We start from the raw sequence: 18,451 nt of genomic DNA on the forward strand, positions 1-18,451 counted from the left end.
TGGCATCTTTGGGTCCTTTGCACGGCACCTCATTTCCTCCCAAACCACTTTTGTGTAGTCACTAAATCTTCCCTTTTTCTGGTTATTTTGGGTTTTTTTCAGGTGCATTTCATTTGATCATATCTCCTTTCCAGAGTGTTTGTGAGCCTTTCTTTTCTGTTCTGCAAGATTTCGTTTCCCTTCCTGAAATTTGAAACAAGTCAAGATTCCATGTAAAGAATCCTTATTCCCTGCACACTTATGAAAAAAAAGAAAATAAAAAGAGCCTTTACAAGTATGTGCTGAGAACTGGATAGAAAGGAAAGTTGGATTCACGCATTCTACCAAAAGTCATGTAGAGTTGCAGTCAGGAGGACTAAATCAAAGAGACAAGAATACCAGTGAGTTCTTCATTTCCTCTCAAAACAAGTCATGGTTCACTTTAATCAGCTGCAAAGATCATTTCAGAAAGGGAAGAATTGATAAGCTGGTTTTGATATGCTTATCTTCAGCATCAGCCCTAAACAATTTAGCTGAGGAAGTAATTTCAGGAGGAAAACAGCGATACTAAGCTGCTATAACTTCTGAAAATTAACTACTCTAGAGGGATGTTTTGTAATATTATACCAATACTTGCTTTTTTCTTCTACTAAAATTAAGTGCATAGAGGAAATGATCCACTTTATGAGAATACATGTTTTAAAATAAATTCCAAACTGGTTAGTTCTCCTTGATGTTCCAGTAATTCACATTAAATACACAGGTAAGAAGGGAATGTAAAAACAAGCACTTCCCCAGTTCATCTCTTCAGCATGTTATGCAATTCATTTTCTTCAGTCTGACACTATTTAACATCCTGCTTGAATGCACAGAATTAAATCCAAGAAAAATAAAGAAGCTATTTCAGAAAAAGAAAACAGTTACATAGATTAACCTAATTTAAATGCACAGGGGAAAAAAAATGTCTCATTCACACAACAACAGAGTAGTTTTCCTAAATTCAGACTTGGAACAAAGCAGACATAAAATTTCTGATGCTGGATTCTCTGGGTTTGCTTGGATAGGAAAGTGAGAGTGACCCATGCAGAGAATCCTGGAGACAGGAGCTGTGATGCAGCCTGCTCTTCTTTGAGCAGAACATGGAGTTTTCCCAGAGAAGGCAGGTTTCCAGCAATGTCCCAGGTACAGCTCCCAGCCTCTGGGCCTATGAGGGATGAGTGTGTAAAGTGCTTTTAAACCAACTGTGACTTTCCATCCCAGTGAGCTACTGCAGCTGCCTTAAGGGAATATCAGAGGAATCCAGGTCCTTATAGCCCCGCTGAAGTAGTCAAAATTGATGTCTTAAAGCTGATTCTGACCTTGGTCTGAGATTTACAGAACAGCACACAGTCAAAGAACAGGCTTAATCCCTTGAAAATCAGGATTGCATCTTCAATGAGAGAGCTCAGCTCAATTAGTCCAGAGACATATCTCCAACTGTCTTGTCCTGGAAAACTCAAAGCACAGCTGAATAAATTCTCTTTAATTTAATTCTCTTTCGTTTAAGTTGAATTACATATCTCTCTAAAAAATCAATATATAAGGTCCACAAAGATGCTTTCTCTCTTATTACTAAGAGAAATTAAAAGAAGAAATAGGTTTCCTCCCTGTTTAAAAAACCATACTGAGAGATGGATGCCAGGCACAGAGAATCTTTTGTGTCACCAAATAAAGAAAACCAGGCATCTTCAAAGCCATCTTGATTTGTACAACTCCTGTGCTATCAATTCCCAACATTAACCCAGGAGAGTTTGTCAAGAATGAACCTGCATCTGTATAGGGCCAAAAAGCCTTCAAACTAATAATATCTAATCCAAAATATTAAAAAACCCTGCCGGTGCAACTACAGCCAGTAGGATTACACACAGTGTTAAGGTACCTTTGTGGCTCTTAATGAGACCAGGCTGTAACTCACTGCTGACTGAGTTCAGTTTGTTCAGCCTGGAGAAGACAAGGCTTTTGGGGGACCTTAGAGCAGCTTTCAGTGCCTAGAGAGGCCCTGAAAGAGAGCTGGAGAGGGACTCTTAAGCAGGGAGTAGTGAAAGATAAAATTGCTACTTCCTCTTTTTTTTCCCTTTTGCCAGTCTTGCCCTGATTTTTTTTGGGCTCTTGTTGTGGAGCTGTATTTACCAGCCCAGCTCTTGGCAGGTTTAGGTTCTGGCCAGTCCATGCTAGGAGCCAAATGGAATCAGAAAGTCACAACACAGTGGCTGGTGCTTCCCCTTCTGTGGTTTCCTTGCCTTTACCAGCTCAGCAAATCTGGGTACCCCTGACAACATCCTGTTATGATGCATTCATATTTCCCCATTATGATTCTATTATTTTCTTACAATTTCCCCATCTGAGGCCTATCTATGTGAACCTAGCATTGCTGAGTCATCCCAGAAGCCAGGTATGCTCTCCCTTCCTAGAAGACAGCCCCATCCCCATTGACAAGCCCCCCAAGTCCATGTGGAGTCCATGTGGGTGCTGCCAGAGCAGCAGGTGGGATACTCCTGTGCACCCCTGCCTCACAAAAATAAAGTATCAGGTCCCCAAGAAGAAAGGTGAATGCAGAACATCCCCCTGAGCACCGGCCAGAGCAGATTTTAGCTGGTGGCCCACTGCACGCAGAGGCCCCTGAACTGTGGAAGATGCTCTGGCCTCTCCCTCATGCAGTTCATGGCATTAACCCCAGTGGCACCCCAGCATGGTTTTGGAGGTGACACTGGTGCTGTCTCCAGGCACTGCTCAGGCTGTGCCAGTGAGCTGACATTGTGCCAGCAGGCCATTGTGCCAGCAGGACAGGCTCGGTGTCCACAAGAATGGATTGGTGAGTCTCCAGAGCTGACACTCCACGGCCCTCAGCCCTCTTTTCCCTTCCTGCAGTGCCAGGCCAGCAAGCTGAGCCAGACAGGGACCAGTGAAGAGGGATTCTACAGCTTTCCCCTGACAGCCAGCAGGAGCTGACGCAGTTGGCACAGAAAGTGAGGTTAGGAGTCTTCATGCCCCCAGTCTGGCAGTGCACAGGCAGGGATGCTCTGGTAGCCAGCTGCAAACCACCAACCAGACCTTCATTTACCCAAAAAGGCTCATTTCTGCAGAAATTAGGTCTTTTGAGAGGGTACATGATGGTATCAGTGGTTCCTGTGGTTCTCACTAGCCAGGCAGCCCACTAGCAGGGGTAAGGGGTAACCAGGCTCCCCGGGGGAGTGTGGCACTGACATCCCCTCAGGGGCTGCACCTGCTGCTGGGGGGACCTCAAACACCACTGCAGCAAAATTCTTACTTGACAAAGGTAGGATATAATCAATTCCTAAAGACCTCAGCAGTGCACTGTCACCCCATTTCTCTTCACAGAGAAAAGCAAGGCACAATTCTTCCCAAGAATATTTCTGGGTTTCACATTCTCTGAACCTCAAAGGAAAAACAATTCTTATCATTTGCTGTGCCTGTGTTTGTGCAAAAGTAGAATGCAATATGGAGATGTTTTTTACCCAAAGAGATGGTATTTTGTTTCCTTGGCCTGTCAGGGCCAAGTGTGTGTCTGTGTCAGGACTGTCAGCTGACAGTCACGAGATTCTGTACAGTGTGTGCAGAGTTGAGTGCTTGGTAGATTCAGTTTAGATGTAATGTAATATAATGTAATATAGAATAATATTGTATAATAAAGTAATTAATTAGCTTCTGATAAGATGGAGTCAGATGCATCACTCTCTCCCCTCATCGGGGCAGCCTGCTAATTGGATAGTGCACACTCAGAAAGCAAGCTATGAAACTTGCTACTTCCTTCTTCTTTTCCAGTGTTTATCCTTGTTCTGGTTCTCCTCAGAACCCTGGTCAGCAAAGTTCACATCCCATCCTGGCTCTCAGCTAACAGGTCATTGCAGCAGTAGCAGGGCTTGTGTTTGGGGGTTTGGCTCCGGCCAGTCCCACCAGAGACTCAAATGGAATCTCAAAGTCGCAGATCTGTCACATGCACTTCCCCTTCTGTGGTTTCCTTCTCTGTCATGTTGCACTCATTTTCTCTCCTTTAAACCCTGGATGAATAGGGACTGAGCATTGTGAAGAGGAAAACCCTGCAGCCACCCCAGCTCCAGTCCAGTTTGTGCTCCCTCAGCCTCTGCAGTACCATGAAGTTGACAGAAACAAATTGTAGGATCATTTGTGTTGGAAAAGACCTTTAAGATCATCAAGTCCAACTGTTAATCCAGCATTGCCAAGTTCACCACCAAACTATGTTCCTACGCACCACATCTACATGTCTTTTAAATGTCTTTAGGGATGGTGACCCCACCACTTCCCCAGGCAGCCTATTGCAGTGCTTGACAACCCTTCCAGAAAAGAACATTTTCATAACAAGACCTGGTTCAATGTGAAGCCATTTTGTCTCGTCCTTGTAACCTGGGAGAAGAGAGCAACCTCCACCTCACTACAGCCCTTTCAAAAACTTGCAGAGAGCAGTAAGGTGCCCCTCAGGGGGGCCTCCTCTTCTACCATCAAAGAAACCTATGGAAGAGGTTTTACAGCAACTTCTGTGGTCCAGAGGGAAGTTTGATAAGAGGATCCATGTTTACTCCTGAAAGGATTTTCCAGCAAGGTTGTTGATGTAGAAGCCAAGAAAGAAAGAAGGATAAATAAGAGAAAACTGCAACTGTCTGTTCCAATAAGCACCTTGTTTGTCTTTTGTGACCAATGAGTAAAGTGTAAACTTAGGAGTTTTGTAAGAATGTGTAAAAAGCATGATACTATAATAAAAACAGGTCTGAAGCCTTCTGAAAATTGAGTATGTTGCTTTGTACTGTGACCATCTCAACTACAACACAAACCCAGCTCCTTCAGCTGTTCCTCATAAGACTTGTTCTCTCTCATCTGATCTGAAAATCATAGCCCTGTGGCTGGCACTTCCCTTTCTGCAGCTTATTTACGTCACATAATTTTGCTGGTATGACAGACTCATTTTCTTCCGTGAAACCCTGTGCCCGCCCAGTGGTGGGGGATAGAAAAAGAGATCAGCAGGAGCAGGGGCTACTGTGCAGAGGACAGCCCTACAGACACCGCAGCTCCAGCGTCACTCGTGGCTCTCTCAGCCTTCCCAGCACCATGAGGGTCCTGGCAGCTGCCCTGGCTGTTCTGCTCCTTGTGGCCATCTGCTCCCTGGCTGAGGCTGATCCCAGCATCCCCAGCAGCGCTGCACTTTACCACGAGAACGGTAGGTTCTCTTTCCCCAGGAGAGAGCCCCATCCCCACTGATTAGACCCTCGTGTCTATGGAGAAGGCTGGGAGCTGATGGGCATCACCAGTGCAGGGACTAAGCCTCAGAGATGGAGGTTTCCGGAGGTGTTCCCAGCACCTCCTGGGAACACAGCATAGGTGATGGCAAATGCCCTGAGAGCCACAGGCAGAGCCTCTGCTGCAGTGTGGGGTCTCACTGGACCCATCTCTCTTCCCTCACAGAAGCTGAAGACACCACCTGCTGCTTCTCCTACATTTCCCGCCCCATTCCACGCAGGATGATCAGCTCTGCCTACGTGACCAGCAACACCTGCTCAAGGCCAGCTGTGGTGTAAGTACCCAATACTGCTGGGGTCCAGGGTGCAGCAGCCAGGGCAGTGCCCCAAGGGTGTCCAAGGTTGTCCAGGATGGGGAAGGGCATGGACAGGGACAAACAGGGGCTACCAGCAGGACATAGAAAAAGCACCTTGATGCCCTGGCTGAGTGCCTCAATACTGGTTTTCCCAACAGCCTGGTCACCAGGAGAGGAACGAAGGTATGTGCAGACCCCAGTGCTCGCTGGGTGCAGGAATACCTGAAGGACATGGAACTTCAGTAGTCACTCCTCCCTGCTGCTGGTCCCGGGCAGAGTGCTCAGCCCCCACCATGGGGACTGCAGTAAGAGCGCTTGAGCTGCATCCTTCTTCAAAAGGAAAATTTACTACAATTGGCATACACTGGTTTAACTAAACTTTGCTTTTGCATAAATGCTTGAATAAAATGTTGGCTTGTCAAATCCTTTGGGTGTCTCTGAGGTCTCTGCTGGAACCACAACATGACAGAAATGACAGACAAGATAGAACCACGTATTCCAAAATGACTCAGGAATACATATATACACTGTAATAATGAGACTAAAAGAAGCTCTAAATCCTAAAATTGATGTGTAGAGCTGCACAAGATTTGGGCAAGGCTGATGGACTTCTTTCTGCATCATCAGTTTGCTGTACTTCAAAGCTCACTTCAACTGCTCTTCAATGCAATGTATAGCGCAATGCTTTTGACCACTTCTGCAATTCAGTCTCATAGCAACAGCTCCTAGGTAAATAACATTGAAAATCTCTGACTTAGGAAAAATGTGAAAGAGAAAACACAAGATTTTTATATTACTTTCAAGGCAAAAATTACACTCCAGTAAAAATCCTCCGTGGCTCATTGTTTTCACAAATCTCATTACAGTTTAGGCAATCTATTGGTTCTTACAAATACACCAACACTGGATTAAACACTGTGCATTTTCACAGCATCATGGAGGTTTTTTTCCTTAATACAGCTTGACTTAATCCCCTCCTAAAAACGCCTGTTGACCACTGCATCCTTTGGCTGGCTCCTTGAAGAGGACACACTGAGGTAGGAGGTTGGCACCATCAGGACCAAGAGCTGCCCTCTGAGCACACACGACTGAGCCCAGAGCCATTCCACTTCACCCCTGGAGAACAACCTGTGAAAAATACCAATCACTTGTTTTTAAAATTGTAAAAGTTTAATAGTAATAAAATGGTTATAAAAATAGTAATACAATTAGAGTAATAAAAATTTGAACAATTGAGATTAGGACAATATGAGACAATTAAGACAAAGAGTTATGGACAGTCCAGGTATCTTTTCTGGGCAAAATAAGCCTGAAAAAGGACATACGTTAACAGAGGATTAACCCTTTAAAACAAAGGATTAACCCTTTAAAACCTGTTGCATATTCATACACCTCATACATGATGAATAAATTCCATTCAGACAAAGAATTCTGTCTGGTCAGGGTCAGCTTCTTCCCTTAATCCTGACGGTGTCTTCATGCCTGAGCGAGGCAGAAAGAAGTTTATTTCTTCTGATAAGAGAGCAATAAATTCTTTTTCTCTGAAAGATTTAGGTGTCCTGTGACTGCTATCTTGTGAGTCCTTTCTTTTAAAAGGACTTATATATCTTATATAGCATAGTTTCTATTTTAACCTTATGTTACAACTTAAAACTATATTTAACACACTATTTAAGAAAATTAATACAGCATAACTTTCTAGCCTAAGACATATAATATTCATTTTAATATTTACAAAAAGCCAATCATAAAATACGTATTTTTCACAAAGCCAGACTAGGTGTCCCTGCATTTCACACAGCCCTCCTTCTGCCCACACCACCATCCAATACCACCATCCATCCCTCTGTGCTGCAATAAGTACAGGTGTTCTTCCCTGCCACCACCAAGGGGGAACCCGTTCCCATTCCTGCCTTCCATTCCTTGAGCTGCCTCCTTCTTTTTCTGTTTCTTGGACATTGTGTTAATATCTGAAAACTTTGTTTGATGAAAATAGCGGTGTTCAAACCCACTGTGTCCCCTTATTCCCGCACAGCTGACATCAACACTGAGTGTTGCATGGGAGACTAATCATAAAACGTGCCATATTCAGCATATTTTGTCAAGCAAGTGCTGAGGGGAATGAGAATTGAAAAATGTGTCTTTTATTATTGATTTTTTGCAAATATTGAAATGAATATTATATGTGTTATGTTAGAAAGCTATGCTGTATTAATTCTCTTAAGTAGTGTGTTAAATATAGTTTTAGGTTATAACAAAATGTGAAACTATGCTATGTAGGATACTTTTTTTTTAAGAAAGGACTCGCACTGAGATAGCAGCCACAGGACACCTAAATCTTTCAGAGAAAGAATTTATTGCCCCATTGTCATGAGAAACGAACTTCTTCCCGCCTCGCTCAGCTCTGAAGACGCCGTCAGGATTCAGAGGAAGAAATTGACACTGACCAGACAGAATGCTGTATTTGAATGAAATTTGTATATCATGTGTGAGAAGTATGAATATGCAACAGGCTATTGTTTTTAAGGGTTAATCCTCTGTTAACGTGTGTCCTTTTCCGGGCTTATGCTGCCCAGAAAAAGGTACCCGAACGTCCCTAACTCCTTGTTTCTATTGTCTCATATTGTCCTAACTCAAATCGTTCAAATTATTATTACTCTAATTATATCACTATTTTTATAACAACTTCATTACTATTAAACTTTAAGAGAACAGCACGAAGCGCAACAGCCCACACCTCACTCCCCTCACGGTCCCCAGACCCAAACCCCACTCTGAGTTTCCGGATTTCCGGCCTTTTCCCCGGCTCATCCAGCACCGACCTCCCGGCCCCGCAGGGCATCTCGGGAGTTGTAGTTCTCCGCGCGGCGCGACATGGCGGCTGTGCGGGCGCTGCCGGCCCTCGCCGCCGCGCTGCTCCTGGCTGCCGCCGGCCAGGCCAGCAAGTACTCCCGGGAGGCCAACGAGGGGCTGGCGCCCGCCGACGGCAAGCGGCGGGAGGCCGGGGAGTTCCGGGTGGTGAGGCTGAACCAGATCTGGGAGAAGGCGCAGCGGGTGAGTGGGGCGGCGCTCGGAGGGGGCTCCGAGGTCGGGCCCGGCCGCTTCAGACACTCCTTCCCCGTCGGGGAGATGGCGAGGAGCGGGCACCGGTGTGTGAGGAGACGCCGAGGCTGTCTGGCCCCGGCTCGGGGCATCGGTGGCGTTTGTTCCGTTCTCGGGCACGGCTGTCCCCGAGCGTCACGCAGCGAGCGCTGCGCTCAGCCCCGCGGCCGCTGCTATGCCGGCGGCGGGAGCGGCCTCCTCCCGGCACAGGGATGGGTGTCCGAGCCCTGGGATGTGTCCGAGCCCTGGGAGGTGTTCACCTGCCCTGGTAATGCAGCAGCTAAACCACATGGCTTCCCGGGACAGAGATGTGTGTCCGAGCCCCGGGAGGTGCTCACCTGCCCCCGGGTAATGCAGCAGCTAATCCGCATGCCCCGGCAGTGCCAGAGAGAGGGAAGCCCCCCTGGTGCCGGGTGGGATCTGCGCTTGGCTCCCGGGCTCGCCGGTTGAAAGCTTTAGCCGTGCTGTTCAGGACTGGGATGCTCTCAGCTGTCTGAAGGTGGTGGGCTCGGTTCCTGCTCGGCACAGGGCAGAAGTTCACTGCGGGAGAAGAGGAAATCTCCACCCTGGTGGTTGTGTCTCCTACGTTCACGTCAAGTAATGTAGACAAATGCAAGAGGACCAGCAAATGGGTTTTGCCATTCCCAGATGAGAGCCTTAATTCTGACAGTGAGTCAAAACAGTACTTGAGTTTCTCTCACAGTGGACTACAAAAGATGTTTAATTAAAGTGAAAATACAGTCAAATTATTTAATTACAGTGGAAATACTTGCTTATAACTAAGAAGAACAGCTGCAGTGGGAGGAGAAGAATGTACTGCAGATATCCCCTGAATATTGTGGACCATGGAAATCAGGGTGATGACTGGCAAAGGTTCAGTTCTTTCAGGCTATGAAATATAGTTAACATTAATTTTGGATCTTCTGTATTCTGAATAGCCTGATCTATTGAATTGGAGGTAGGGCATCCCCAAATTCAGCCAAAAACTAGAACCCTGCTATACTGCTGCCTCCCAATGTGCTAAAAGATGGTATCAAAATTACTCCTTACATCAATGGGAGACAGATGGAATGGGGCATAGGAAAGTGTGTTAATAAAACTCCAGCTGTTGAACTGACAGCTGAAAAAGAAACAACACTGAGACTGGAAATAATCTGTAATTATAGTAATGTCAGTTACATGTCACCTTTCCAATTACAGTCTTTTTTCATATCTGGCTCTTCTGAAATTAAAATTTGAGGTGCTTTACATCATCTGTGTTAAGATGCTAAAATATAAAATGGATTAACTTTGTCAGTAAGGAACTAAGGCTTAGTAAATTCTATATGTGTGAGCTGGATTTTAGAGATGCAGAACCTACTTGAACTAAATTTGCTACAATCGGAATTTCACTTTTGAGTACAACTGTCATCCAGCATGTGTTTTATAAAGTGATTTTTCAGTATGTCTGGGCAATATATAAAATAAGAGGAAAACTTTGGCTGTGTATTGCATTTGTATTTAAATACTATGTGTGTCAATGCAGAACTCTTCATTCCTTCATTTTGGTAGTGATAGAGAAACTACTGAAAACAGGGGACTTCTTTGTTTTGACATAAAAGTCGGATACCACAATTTAGCATTGCAACACACAGCTGGAGGAGCAGTCCCTAAAAAAAGCCCCAAAATGTTACTTAGTGGGAGCAGGAGCTGGCAAGCCAGACTTTCTTCTTGTTTCCCTGAGGATGAGTGGAAGGGAGTGCTTGATCTTTCTCCAGAATCTCTTTTCATAAAGAGTAAATTTGTAGTAAAAAGCTCTTTTCTCTTGGAGGCAAGAGTGTAGGTAAGGGTGTTGCAGGTAATGATTGCAGCCAGCCCAACAGCAAATGATGCAATTGTTGTAATGTTCAGCAAGTTTCCAGCACTCATTCCCAGAATTTCCAGGTGCCTGTCTTGGATGTTAATGTCCAGGCAGCATAAGGAATGAGGAATAAGGAATGAGTTTAAGGAGCTTGTTGCTTGGTTATTTAATCATTAAACTTAACTTTTCACCCCTGCTTCTAGTTAGTTATTCCAGCATGTGAGTGATGTTAGTAAAGTGATGAGGAGTCTTACCACTGACATTTTTTACCTGGTGTACTCAGGGTCCAACATGGGATAACCTTAAAGGAAGTAGTTCTTGAACCGAATACTTTAAATTAATTTATGTATTCACTCTGTTTTGCATTAATAGGACAGGCAAGGGGCTTCCAAATGGTTTCAAAGGATTTATAATGCTACAAGGACAGTTACTTTAGTTTCCTACTAAAATTATGATGAGAATTAGAAAAATATTGCTCTAATTGGGAGAAATTTGAATAGAATCTTGTTTTCTCTTAAGGAATAGTGGACTTAAAAATGTAGCTCCTTAGTATTTATTAAGACTTAAACATGTTTGATTGATTATGTCTCCAGACTTTATGTTTAGAAGTTCTGATATTCTTTTCTATAACATCTAGAAAAGAGAAAGCTGTACATGTTTATGGGATTGCACTAACTGCAGAGGGGCTCTAACATAAAATGCACTGTAGAATCTTTTACACAGTAGTGTGTTTCTGATGACAAGGTCCCACATAAAAGATTTTATTATATTTGCAGTACTTAGGAGTTAAATTACTTCTTATCTAATTATGCATGGCTATTTATTCTTGTATTTCCTCAGCCCAAATACATGTGATGTCCATGCTACTTGCTGACTAATATTAGAGTAACTAAATAAGTACCAAGATATTCGGCCATTCCCTTCACAATTTGTAGCAAACCTCTCACTCAGTCTTGAAGCTTCAGAGCACAATTCTTGCTGAGGAAAATGATTCTTGGTGCCACTGCAGCAGTGACACTTTGGCTGTCCAGGTCACCCTGCACCAAAAAGTAAATAAGTACATGATTAAGGTTTTTCTTTTACTCAGCACATCCTAAGAACCATAAATAAAGTGGTTCCTTCTAAGTGCTTTGTTTCTGTAAAGCAGTTCCCCAAAAGTAGATGGTAAAGGTCACAACAGGGACACTCTTTTCCTTTAGTATTAGAGGGATCAGAAGTTTTAATGTGTTCTGTAAGCATTATATTTACCTGTGATTCTAGATTTTAGTAATTTCAGTAAGCCAAGTGCAAAATGCAGAGAAAATATAGTTTAAAAATCAAAACAATTGCATGCAATGGCACAAGATTAATTAATAGGACAGCCTATGATGGAAACATAAACAATAATGTGGATAGTTTCATGAATTCTTGTCAATAGGAAGCGCATTAGTTTAATTACACTTTTTCTAGTTACTTTAAAATAACCTAGTGACACACTAAGGAATGGGTGAATCTTTTCAGTATCATTCAGGTGTTTAAAAACAATACTGAGTTCTGAGTTTGTGTTTATCAAACATACTCCTTCCTCACTGAAAATGGTAATTTTTGTAATCTGTAAGCTGGTTTTAATGATAAAATAGATAAACTTGTGCTAGGACTGACGAGCCCAGGTGGTTTCCAGCTGGATCTGAGCTCCCAGGAGCTGGGCACGCGGTAGTTGGAGGGGTTTTATCTCCTCTCTTCTCTGGGCTTCTCCTCACCTCACCTTCTGTTTTTTGACCACATAGACACAAAAAAAAAAGTGGTTCTGAAGTATTAAGATGGTTTGTTACATTTATTTGTTTTAAATTGAATAACTAAGGTGACTAAAATCTGGAAGTTCGGGATCAACTCACAGCGGTGCTGATTAGCCAACCACATATTAGTCATTGTTCCTGTTTTCTCTGTAGCTCACAAAATTTCAATTAGTCCATATTTTTCCTGTTTTCTCTGTAGCTCACAAAATTTCAAGCTGACCTAGCATTCATTTAAACTATTTTTTTTTTCTATCTTCAGCCTCAGTGTTATACCTTTTTTTTTTCTAATATGTTAGACAGGAATACCTGTAGGTTTTGTATGTTTTAATGCACATAAACTGTGTTAAGAAATTATTTGAGAATTTCTTTTTTCATTTTGATCATAGTAAATATTGCTGATGAAGTGGCTGTCTGACCTGCAAGGCCATCCTCAGTGACCTGGGAGACTGAAAAACTGTACTAACCAATAAAGTTTTCCAACTCACTATAACTGTATGGTTGGAAGATGGTCCACAAGAAAGGACATGTGATGGCAATGGCATGTTCTTTGAGAAGAATTGCTGTGCCATGCTGGTTGTTATCTGTCTGTACGGGTTCCTGAGGTAGCTCTGAAGCAAAAGGGGACTCCACATAACTAAATACAAACCTTTCTGTGTTCTCGTCAGCTCCATCTCTCTGCTGTGAAACTGGCAGAGTTGCATAGTGATCTAAAAATACAAGAAAAGGATGAGCTGAGCTGGAAAAAACTGAAAGCTGAAGGGCTGGATGAAGATGGAGAGAAGGAAGCCAAGCTCAGACGGAACTTAAATGGTAAGGGCTGTCTTGGAAAGGAGGAGTTTAAACTTTGCATCACACACACACATGGTTAGACACTTGTGTTTATTACATAACAGGTTGTCTTTGTGGACACTAAGCACACAAGTTCTCTGCAGGTCAGTAGGGAGCTGCAGGAGCCTAACGGAGTGCTTTACTCCCAATAATTCCAGAAGAGGTCATTGAACCTGGGACCACTGTGTCTTGAACTGTTTGTTAGCTTTTCCTCTATGAGCTGCAAAGTCCAGCTCTGAAAGTCACAGATGTAGCCCATCTCTCACCTTCCATACATCCATAGTTGGTTCTCATGTTTCTGTATCTTCTATTCCCTTGCAGTCATTATGACTAAATATGGAATGAATGGAAAAAAGGACTCTCAGCTAGTTGATACCAACTATATTAAAGATGGCACAGAAAGCGACACACTAGATGATCCAAGACTGGAGAAATTGTGGAGCAAGGTGAGTAAGATTTCCAGGAACTGGAGTGTAGGAAGTCAGTATTTCTTCATTGAACTCTTAGCTGTGTCTTCTGTGAGCATTCAGACTTGGAAATTAATGGCTTTACTACTCTTTTGTTAAGTACTGACCAAGCTGCCTTGCTCTGTAGCTCACATCTTCATGCCCTGTATCCAGACCATCCAGCTGTGGCAGGTTGTCTTTGGCAATTAAAACACCCAGTTAATCTGAAAGGTGGAGCCTGGGTCCTCACATTTCCCTGAACTCATGGCTTCCCTTAGTGTGACTGTCACACTGTGTGGTAGTATATCTATGGTGTTTTTCTCAGTTTTCTTCTTGTTGTTTGTGGATATTTTTTTAAAATATATATTTAAAATAGAACCATTTTGTAGACTGTCTAATGTGAAATGTATTGTGGGGAAGGGTTTTAAATAAGGGCTTTCTCAACCTAGTATTCAACTGAAAATTTCAGGATTTGCATTCATGCATAAAAAGTGGAAGATGTACTGTCAAATTTGGGCAGTTAAAACTGGCGAAGTCATAATCTTCAGCAATTAAATAATTCAAATTTTAAGAAGCAACTAGTCAGGTAAATCTAAAGAATTCTCCCATGAGTGTAGTGCAGTGATAGAAAAGCAGAAAAAAAGATTTGCTGAATATTTAAATGTTACTGTAACTAGGTACAGCTTTGGCAAGAAACATGTTGTCCTGTGCTTTGGGGAACAGTAAAGTGCAATAGGAGAAATATTCCCTGAGCAAAAAAAACAAAAGGGGTCTGGATAGGTTTCAAAAATATTCACTTTTGATCAGGCATTGCAGCAAGTATCCCCCCAGATTTGTGAGTAGTGCCCCAGTTGTGTGAGCAGTGCTTCTTAAATGGTTAGAGAGCAAGTGCACAGCAGTGATAAAATCTTCACATGCCAGTAGAGTAAGATGCAGTAAAGACTGTGTTTAATATCCGACTGCATCCCTCATGCAAATGGTTCCCTTACAGTTGTCTATGGAGCTCCATGGCCCTTATTTCTGGATTAAATTGTTTCCCATGGAATAGAAATGCCAGACACTTTTCACTGGGTAATCCATAGCAAGTCCAGCTTTATAAGTCTGAAGCAAACTTCTTTTGACATAATTAAAGGCATCTCATCCATCAACATCTAAATCCTGACCACATACAAATATTAAGAGAATTAAAACAAAAGATCTAAAGAAAAGCTGCACTTAAAAATTTTCTAAATGTGGTGAGGAGTGGGAAGACATTTTGGCAGTTGAGGGCACTTAAAGCACTTGGCCTGGAAAGCATAATGAGCTCATGTTTCTTTCAGGCCAAGACCTCTGGGAAGTTCTCTGATGAGGAGCTGGATAAGCTTTGGCGAGAATTTAAGCATCACAAAGAAAAGATCCGTGAATACAATATTCTGCTGGAGACTGTGAGCAGAACGGAAGGTGCCTGGACATTTCTCTGATGTTTCAAGATCAGTACATCTCTTTTCTCTGCCCATTGTTTCCATCACTTCCAAATGTCTTTGAAACTCCTCACATTTCTGTCAGAACCACTTGCAGATGCTGGCATTTTCAGATACCTCCTGGGTTTAGTTCTGCATTAGCTGCCAAAATTCTTGCCAGCTAATGAAACTGTTGCCATTTCAGTTTTCTGATTCTGCCTTCATTTCATGCAGGGAAAATGCCATCAGATTAGCAATGATGGCCATTGTAGTTTTACAGGAAATTAGGCAGCAAGCATAAATCCACTGCTGCAAAATGCAATTCTAAAGTCTGCAGAAAATATGTGTTTTGTCTCACCAGCTTTATTTGCACTCAACTGAAATCCTAAGAACTTAGCACTTTTTTATTCACCTCAGATTTGGGGGATTATTTGGAGTTTTTGAGCCATCAAGATTTGGCCCACAATCAATAATACTTGCTGTTCTTCAACAGATATCCACAAGAATGTTATCAATCCATCTGAGGAGAACCTGGTGAAAGAGGAAATCTTGCACAACAAGCACAGAGAGCTGAAGGAGAAGTTAAGGAGCATCAATCAGGGCTTTGAACGTTTGCGTAAAGTCAGTTACCAGGGATATGACACAACCAGTGGTATGATACAGCAGGATTTGTGCTTCTTTGGGATTCATTTCATTTTTTAAAAGTTAAAATCAGTAGGCAAGGGCATAGTCACAGTATCACAGTGTGTTGTGTGCCACAGTGGGCTGAAGATACAGAGTCAGCCAGTCCTGTCTAGCACCAAACACTGGTAGCCTAATGAAAGGATACAGTCATTGTGTTAAGAGGATAATTTTGTCTTCCATGAGAAGGGATATTGCCCCGGGAGGGCAAGTAAATGAGACAACATGCAGGACAAGCAATGCCTTTATCCAGTTCCTTGGGTTTGGGGTTTTTTGCTTTTAAAAACCTACTTGTTTTACCTAGTACTAGTATCTAGTTTTATCCAGTACTTGGGTACTTCTCCCAAGTACTCAGTTTCATCTAAATTAGATCTATTAGAAATGCAGTGCTTAATGTCTCTGTGCTTAATTTAATAACTATATGTATGTGAGAAAGCATCTCTTCATCTTTCATAGAAGTTGAGCATTAAAACCATTGTGTCCACATTTTAATTTTGTTATGTGTGTTTGTTTAGAATTTGAAGAACCAAGAGTGATTGATTTGTGGGACATGGCCAAATCAGCTAATTTCACAGAGAAAGAGCTTGAATCTTTTCGAGTAAGTAGAATTCCAGTGACTTCTCTTGCAGAAAGATATTTTGCCACATAAAGAAACGCTTGATGTTACTCTGATTGCAGCCACTTCTGTATTACCCTCCAGACACCATAAAAAAGGTCATACTGCCTTTTTAATTCTTCAAATTTATAGACATGTGTGTAACTAATCATATGCTGGTTCTGTTATAATCAGCAGAATGAACATTCTGAATCCTCTCAAAACAACTGTTGCATATTTTGAATCTTTGAAAGATCAGGCCCTGCTTCTTTGTTGCCAAGGCACCAGATTTACGCCTCTTACCAATGTCTTAATTATGTCTTTGGGAGGCACTGTAATCTGTATACCCAGCAATTTCCCTCTCGTGCCCATCTCCTGTACTGCTAACTTCCCATGTTGGAGCTGTGTTGAGCTGACACAAAACTATTGTGATAAAGACCGTTTTTCAATGAAATAATGTAGAACTTCATTCCTGTGCAGTTCATGCCACTTTTATTCAATTCAAGTTGTTTACAGAAAAGATTTATTTTTTTTAACTGACTCTCTCTGTTTATCAGATTTCAAAAAGAGGCTTTTCTAAAAATCTGTCTCTCTCCCCTCATTCTGCTGTTCTTATGCCTAAATTTTTGCTTGGTGTTCACTGCTCTCATCTTGTAGCACCTCACAGCCACCCACAGTCTCCTTTTGAGGACTGCAGTGGGTCGTTTTCAGCACTGCTTTCAAAATCAGCAGTCTGGTGGTGATGGTAATGGATTGTCCAGACACTTTTTAAGAAGCAGGGAACTGAAAAAGCTTTCTGTGCCTGACTTAGTAGAGTATCATTAAGAGTGTCTTGGCAAGAGAAAGGAAGACTTGGAAAGAAACTCCTCTGAAGCTGTGTGTGTTTGTTATCTTAGGAGGAGCTGAAACATTTTGAAGCAAAGATTGAAAAGCACCATCATTACCAGAAACAATTAGAGATTTCACACCAGAAACTGAAGCATGTAGAGGAAACTGGAGACAAGGATCATCTGAACAGAAACAAAGAGAAATATGCCATGCTGCAAGAAAAGACAAAAGAGCTAGGATATAAGGTCTGTATAAATGCAGTGTTACATACATGTTGAAAGTTTAACTCAATAGTAGAGAGGAAGCAGATTATCCAGTGCTGATTTTTCATGCAAGCTGAATGACTTCCAGAAGGGGAGTTCAAGACACATCTGTTCTCCATGTTTAGTACACCATACACATAATTGTTCTTACAGACTTAAAAAGGCCTGAAATCTTCCTGCTCTCTGCTCTTTCTGTTGTTACAAATACTTGTGGCAAAGTCTGAATATATTACTCTATTGATAATTTATTGTCTTCCTGATTTTTTTGTGTGTGTTTTCTTTTCCTGATAGGTAAAGAAGCACTTGCAAGACTTATCCAGCAGAATCTCTCAAGGTCTCCAACACAATGAGCTATAAGAATTTGTCCTGCTTCATGGGATCAGTCTGTTAACACAAAGCAGTTAGTGTGGTTTTTTGAGCAGGGCTTACCAAGGAGTCCTTCTGAAATAGTAAGGATTGAACAGATGTGTGGTGTAAGAATTTTTTTTTGCCTACTTTATTACAAATTTTGTATTTGCACTGTAAAATTAAACGATTAAATATTAAGGTTTCACATCTTGGATCATAAGAATCTTACTTCTGAATCAAGTAGCAGCCTTTGAAATAATCAGTTTTGTCAAAAGGAAACAAATATGCAAAAATCAAAGGATTCCTGCTAGTAAAAAAATACTAATCTGATAGTCAGGTAAGGTATTCTGATCAATGAAAGCAAACACTGAGGTACAGGAAGGTTAAACAGGGGCCAGAAAAAGTCTTTATTTCAATCCTTGGCCTATTGCATTTCCAACTTAAGGTTACAAAAATATTTTTACTGACTTTGAGCAGTGGCTCAGAGCTGGACTGCTGCACTGTATATGAATCTTTCATGTGAGAGGGGGAGGAAGGGTAATGAGGGAACAAGTACTGAGGTCAATTTGCACAGTTTAGTTATTGACTAATGTGTGTGTACAATTATCTTGTTCATGGTTGCTTTGGTTTTGCTACACTTGGTCATTAAAAAATCAAAACAAGATACTGGTGAGTCTTTTTCTTTTCACCTTCCCTTTCATAAAGTGAGAAGTAACCAGACC

General features: G+C 42.1%; 2 protein-coding genes across 2 annotated transcripts; both read left to right on the forward strand.

Moving 5' to 3' along the window:
- The first annotated feature begins 5,025 nt into the window (after positions 1 to 5,025).
- Positions 5,026 to 6,009, forward strand: LOC131083585 (C-C motif chemokine 5-like). The gene is made up of 3 exons (XM_058024411.1): positions 5,026 to 5,209; positions 5,455 to 5,563; positions 5,743 to 6,009. The coding sequence occupies exons 1-3, from the start codon at positions 5,101 to 5,103 to the stop codon at positions 5,828 to 5,830; spliced, it is 306 nt and encodes a 101-aa protein (XP_057880394.1). The 5' UTR covers positions 5,026 to 5,100; the 3' UTR covers positions 5,831 to 6,009.
- A 2,444-nt stretch (positions 6,010 to 8,453) lies between these two features.
- LRPAP1 (LDL receptor related protein associated protein 1) lies at positions 8,454 to 18,393 on the forward strand. The gene is made up of 8 exons (XM_058024885.1): positions 8,454 to 8,638; positions 12,967 to 13,111; positions 13,451 to 13,575; positions 14,895 to 15,015; positions 15,508 to 15,666; positions 16,211 to 16,293; positions 17,187 to 17,363; positions 17,673 to 18,393. Exons 1-8 carry the CDS (start codon positions 8,459 to 8,461, stop codon positions 17,736 to 17,738), a joined length of 1,056 nt encoding a protein of 351 aa, XP_057880868.1. The 5' UTR covers positions 8,454 to 8,458; the 3' UTR covers positions 17,739 to 18,393.
- The last annotated feature ends 58 nt before the right edge of the window (positions 18,394 to 18,451 follow it).

This window comes from Melospiza georgiana, chromosome 5, assembly GCF_028018845.1.
Source record: "Melospiza georgiana isolate bMelGeo1 chromosome 5, bMelGeo1.pri, whole genome shotgun sequence".
Lineage (NCBI taxonomy): Eukaryota > Metazoa > Chordata > Aves > Passeriformes > Passerellidae > Melospiza > Melospiza georgiana.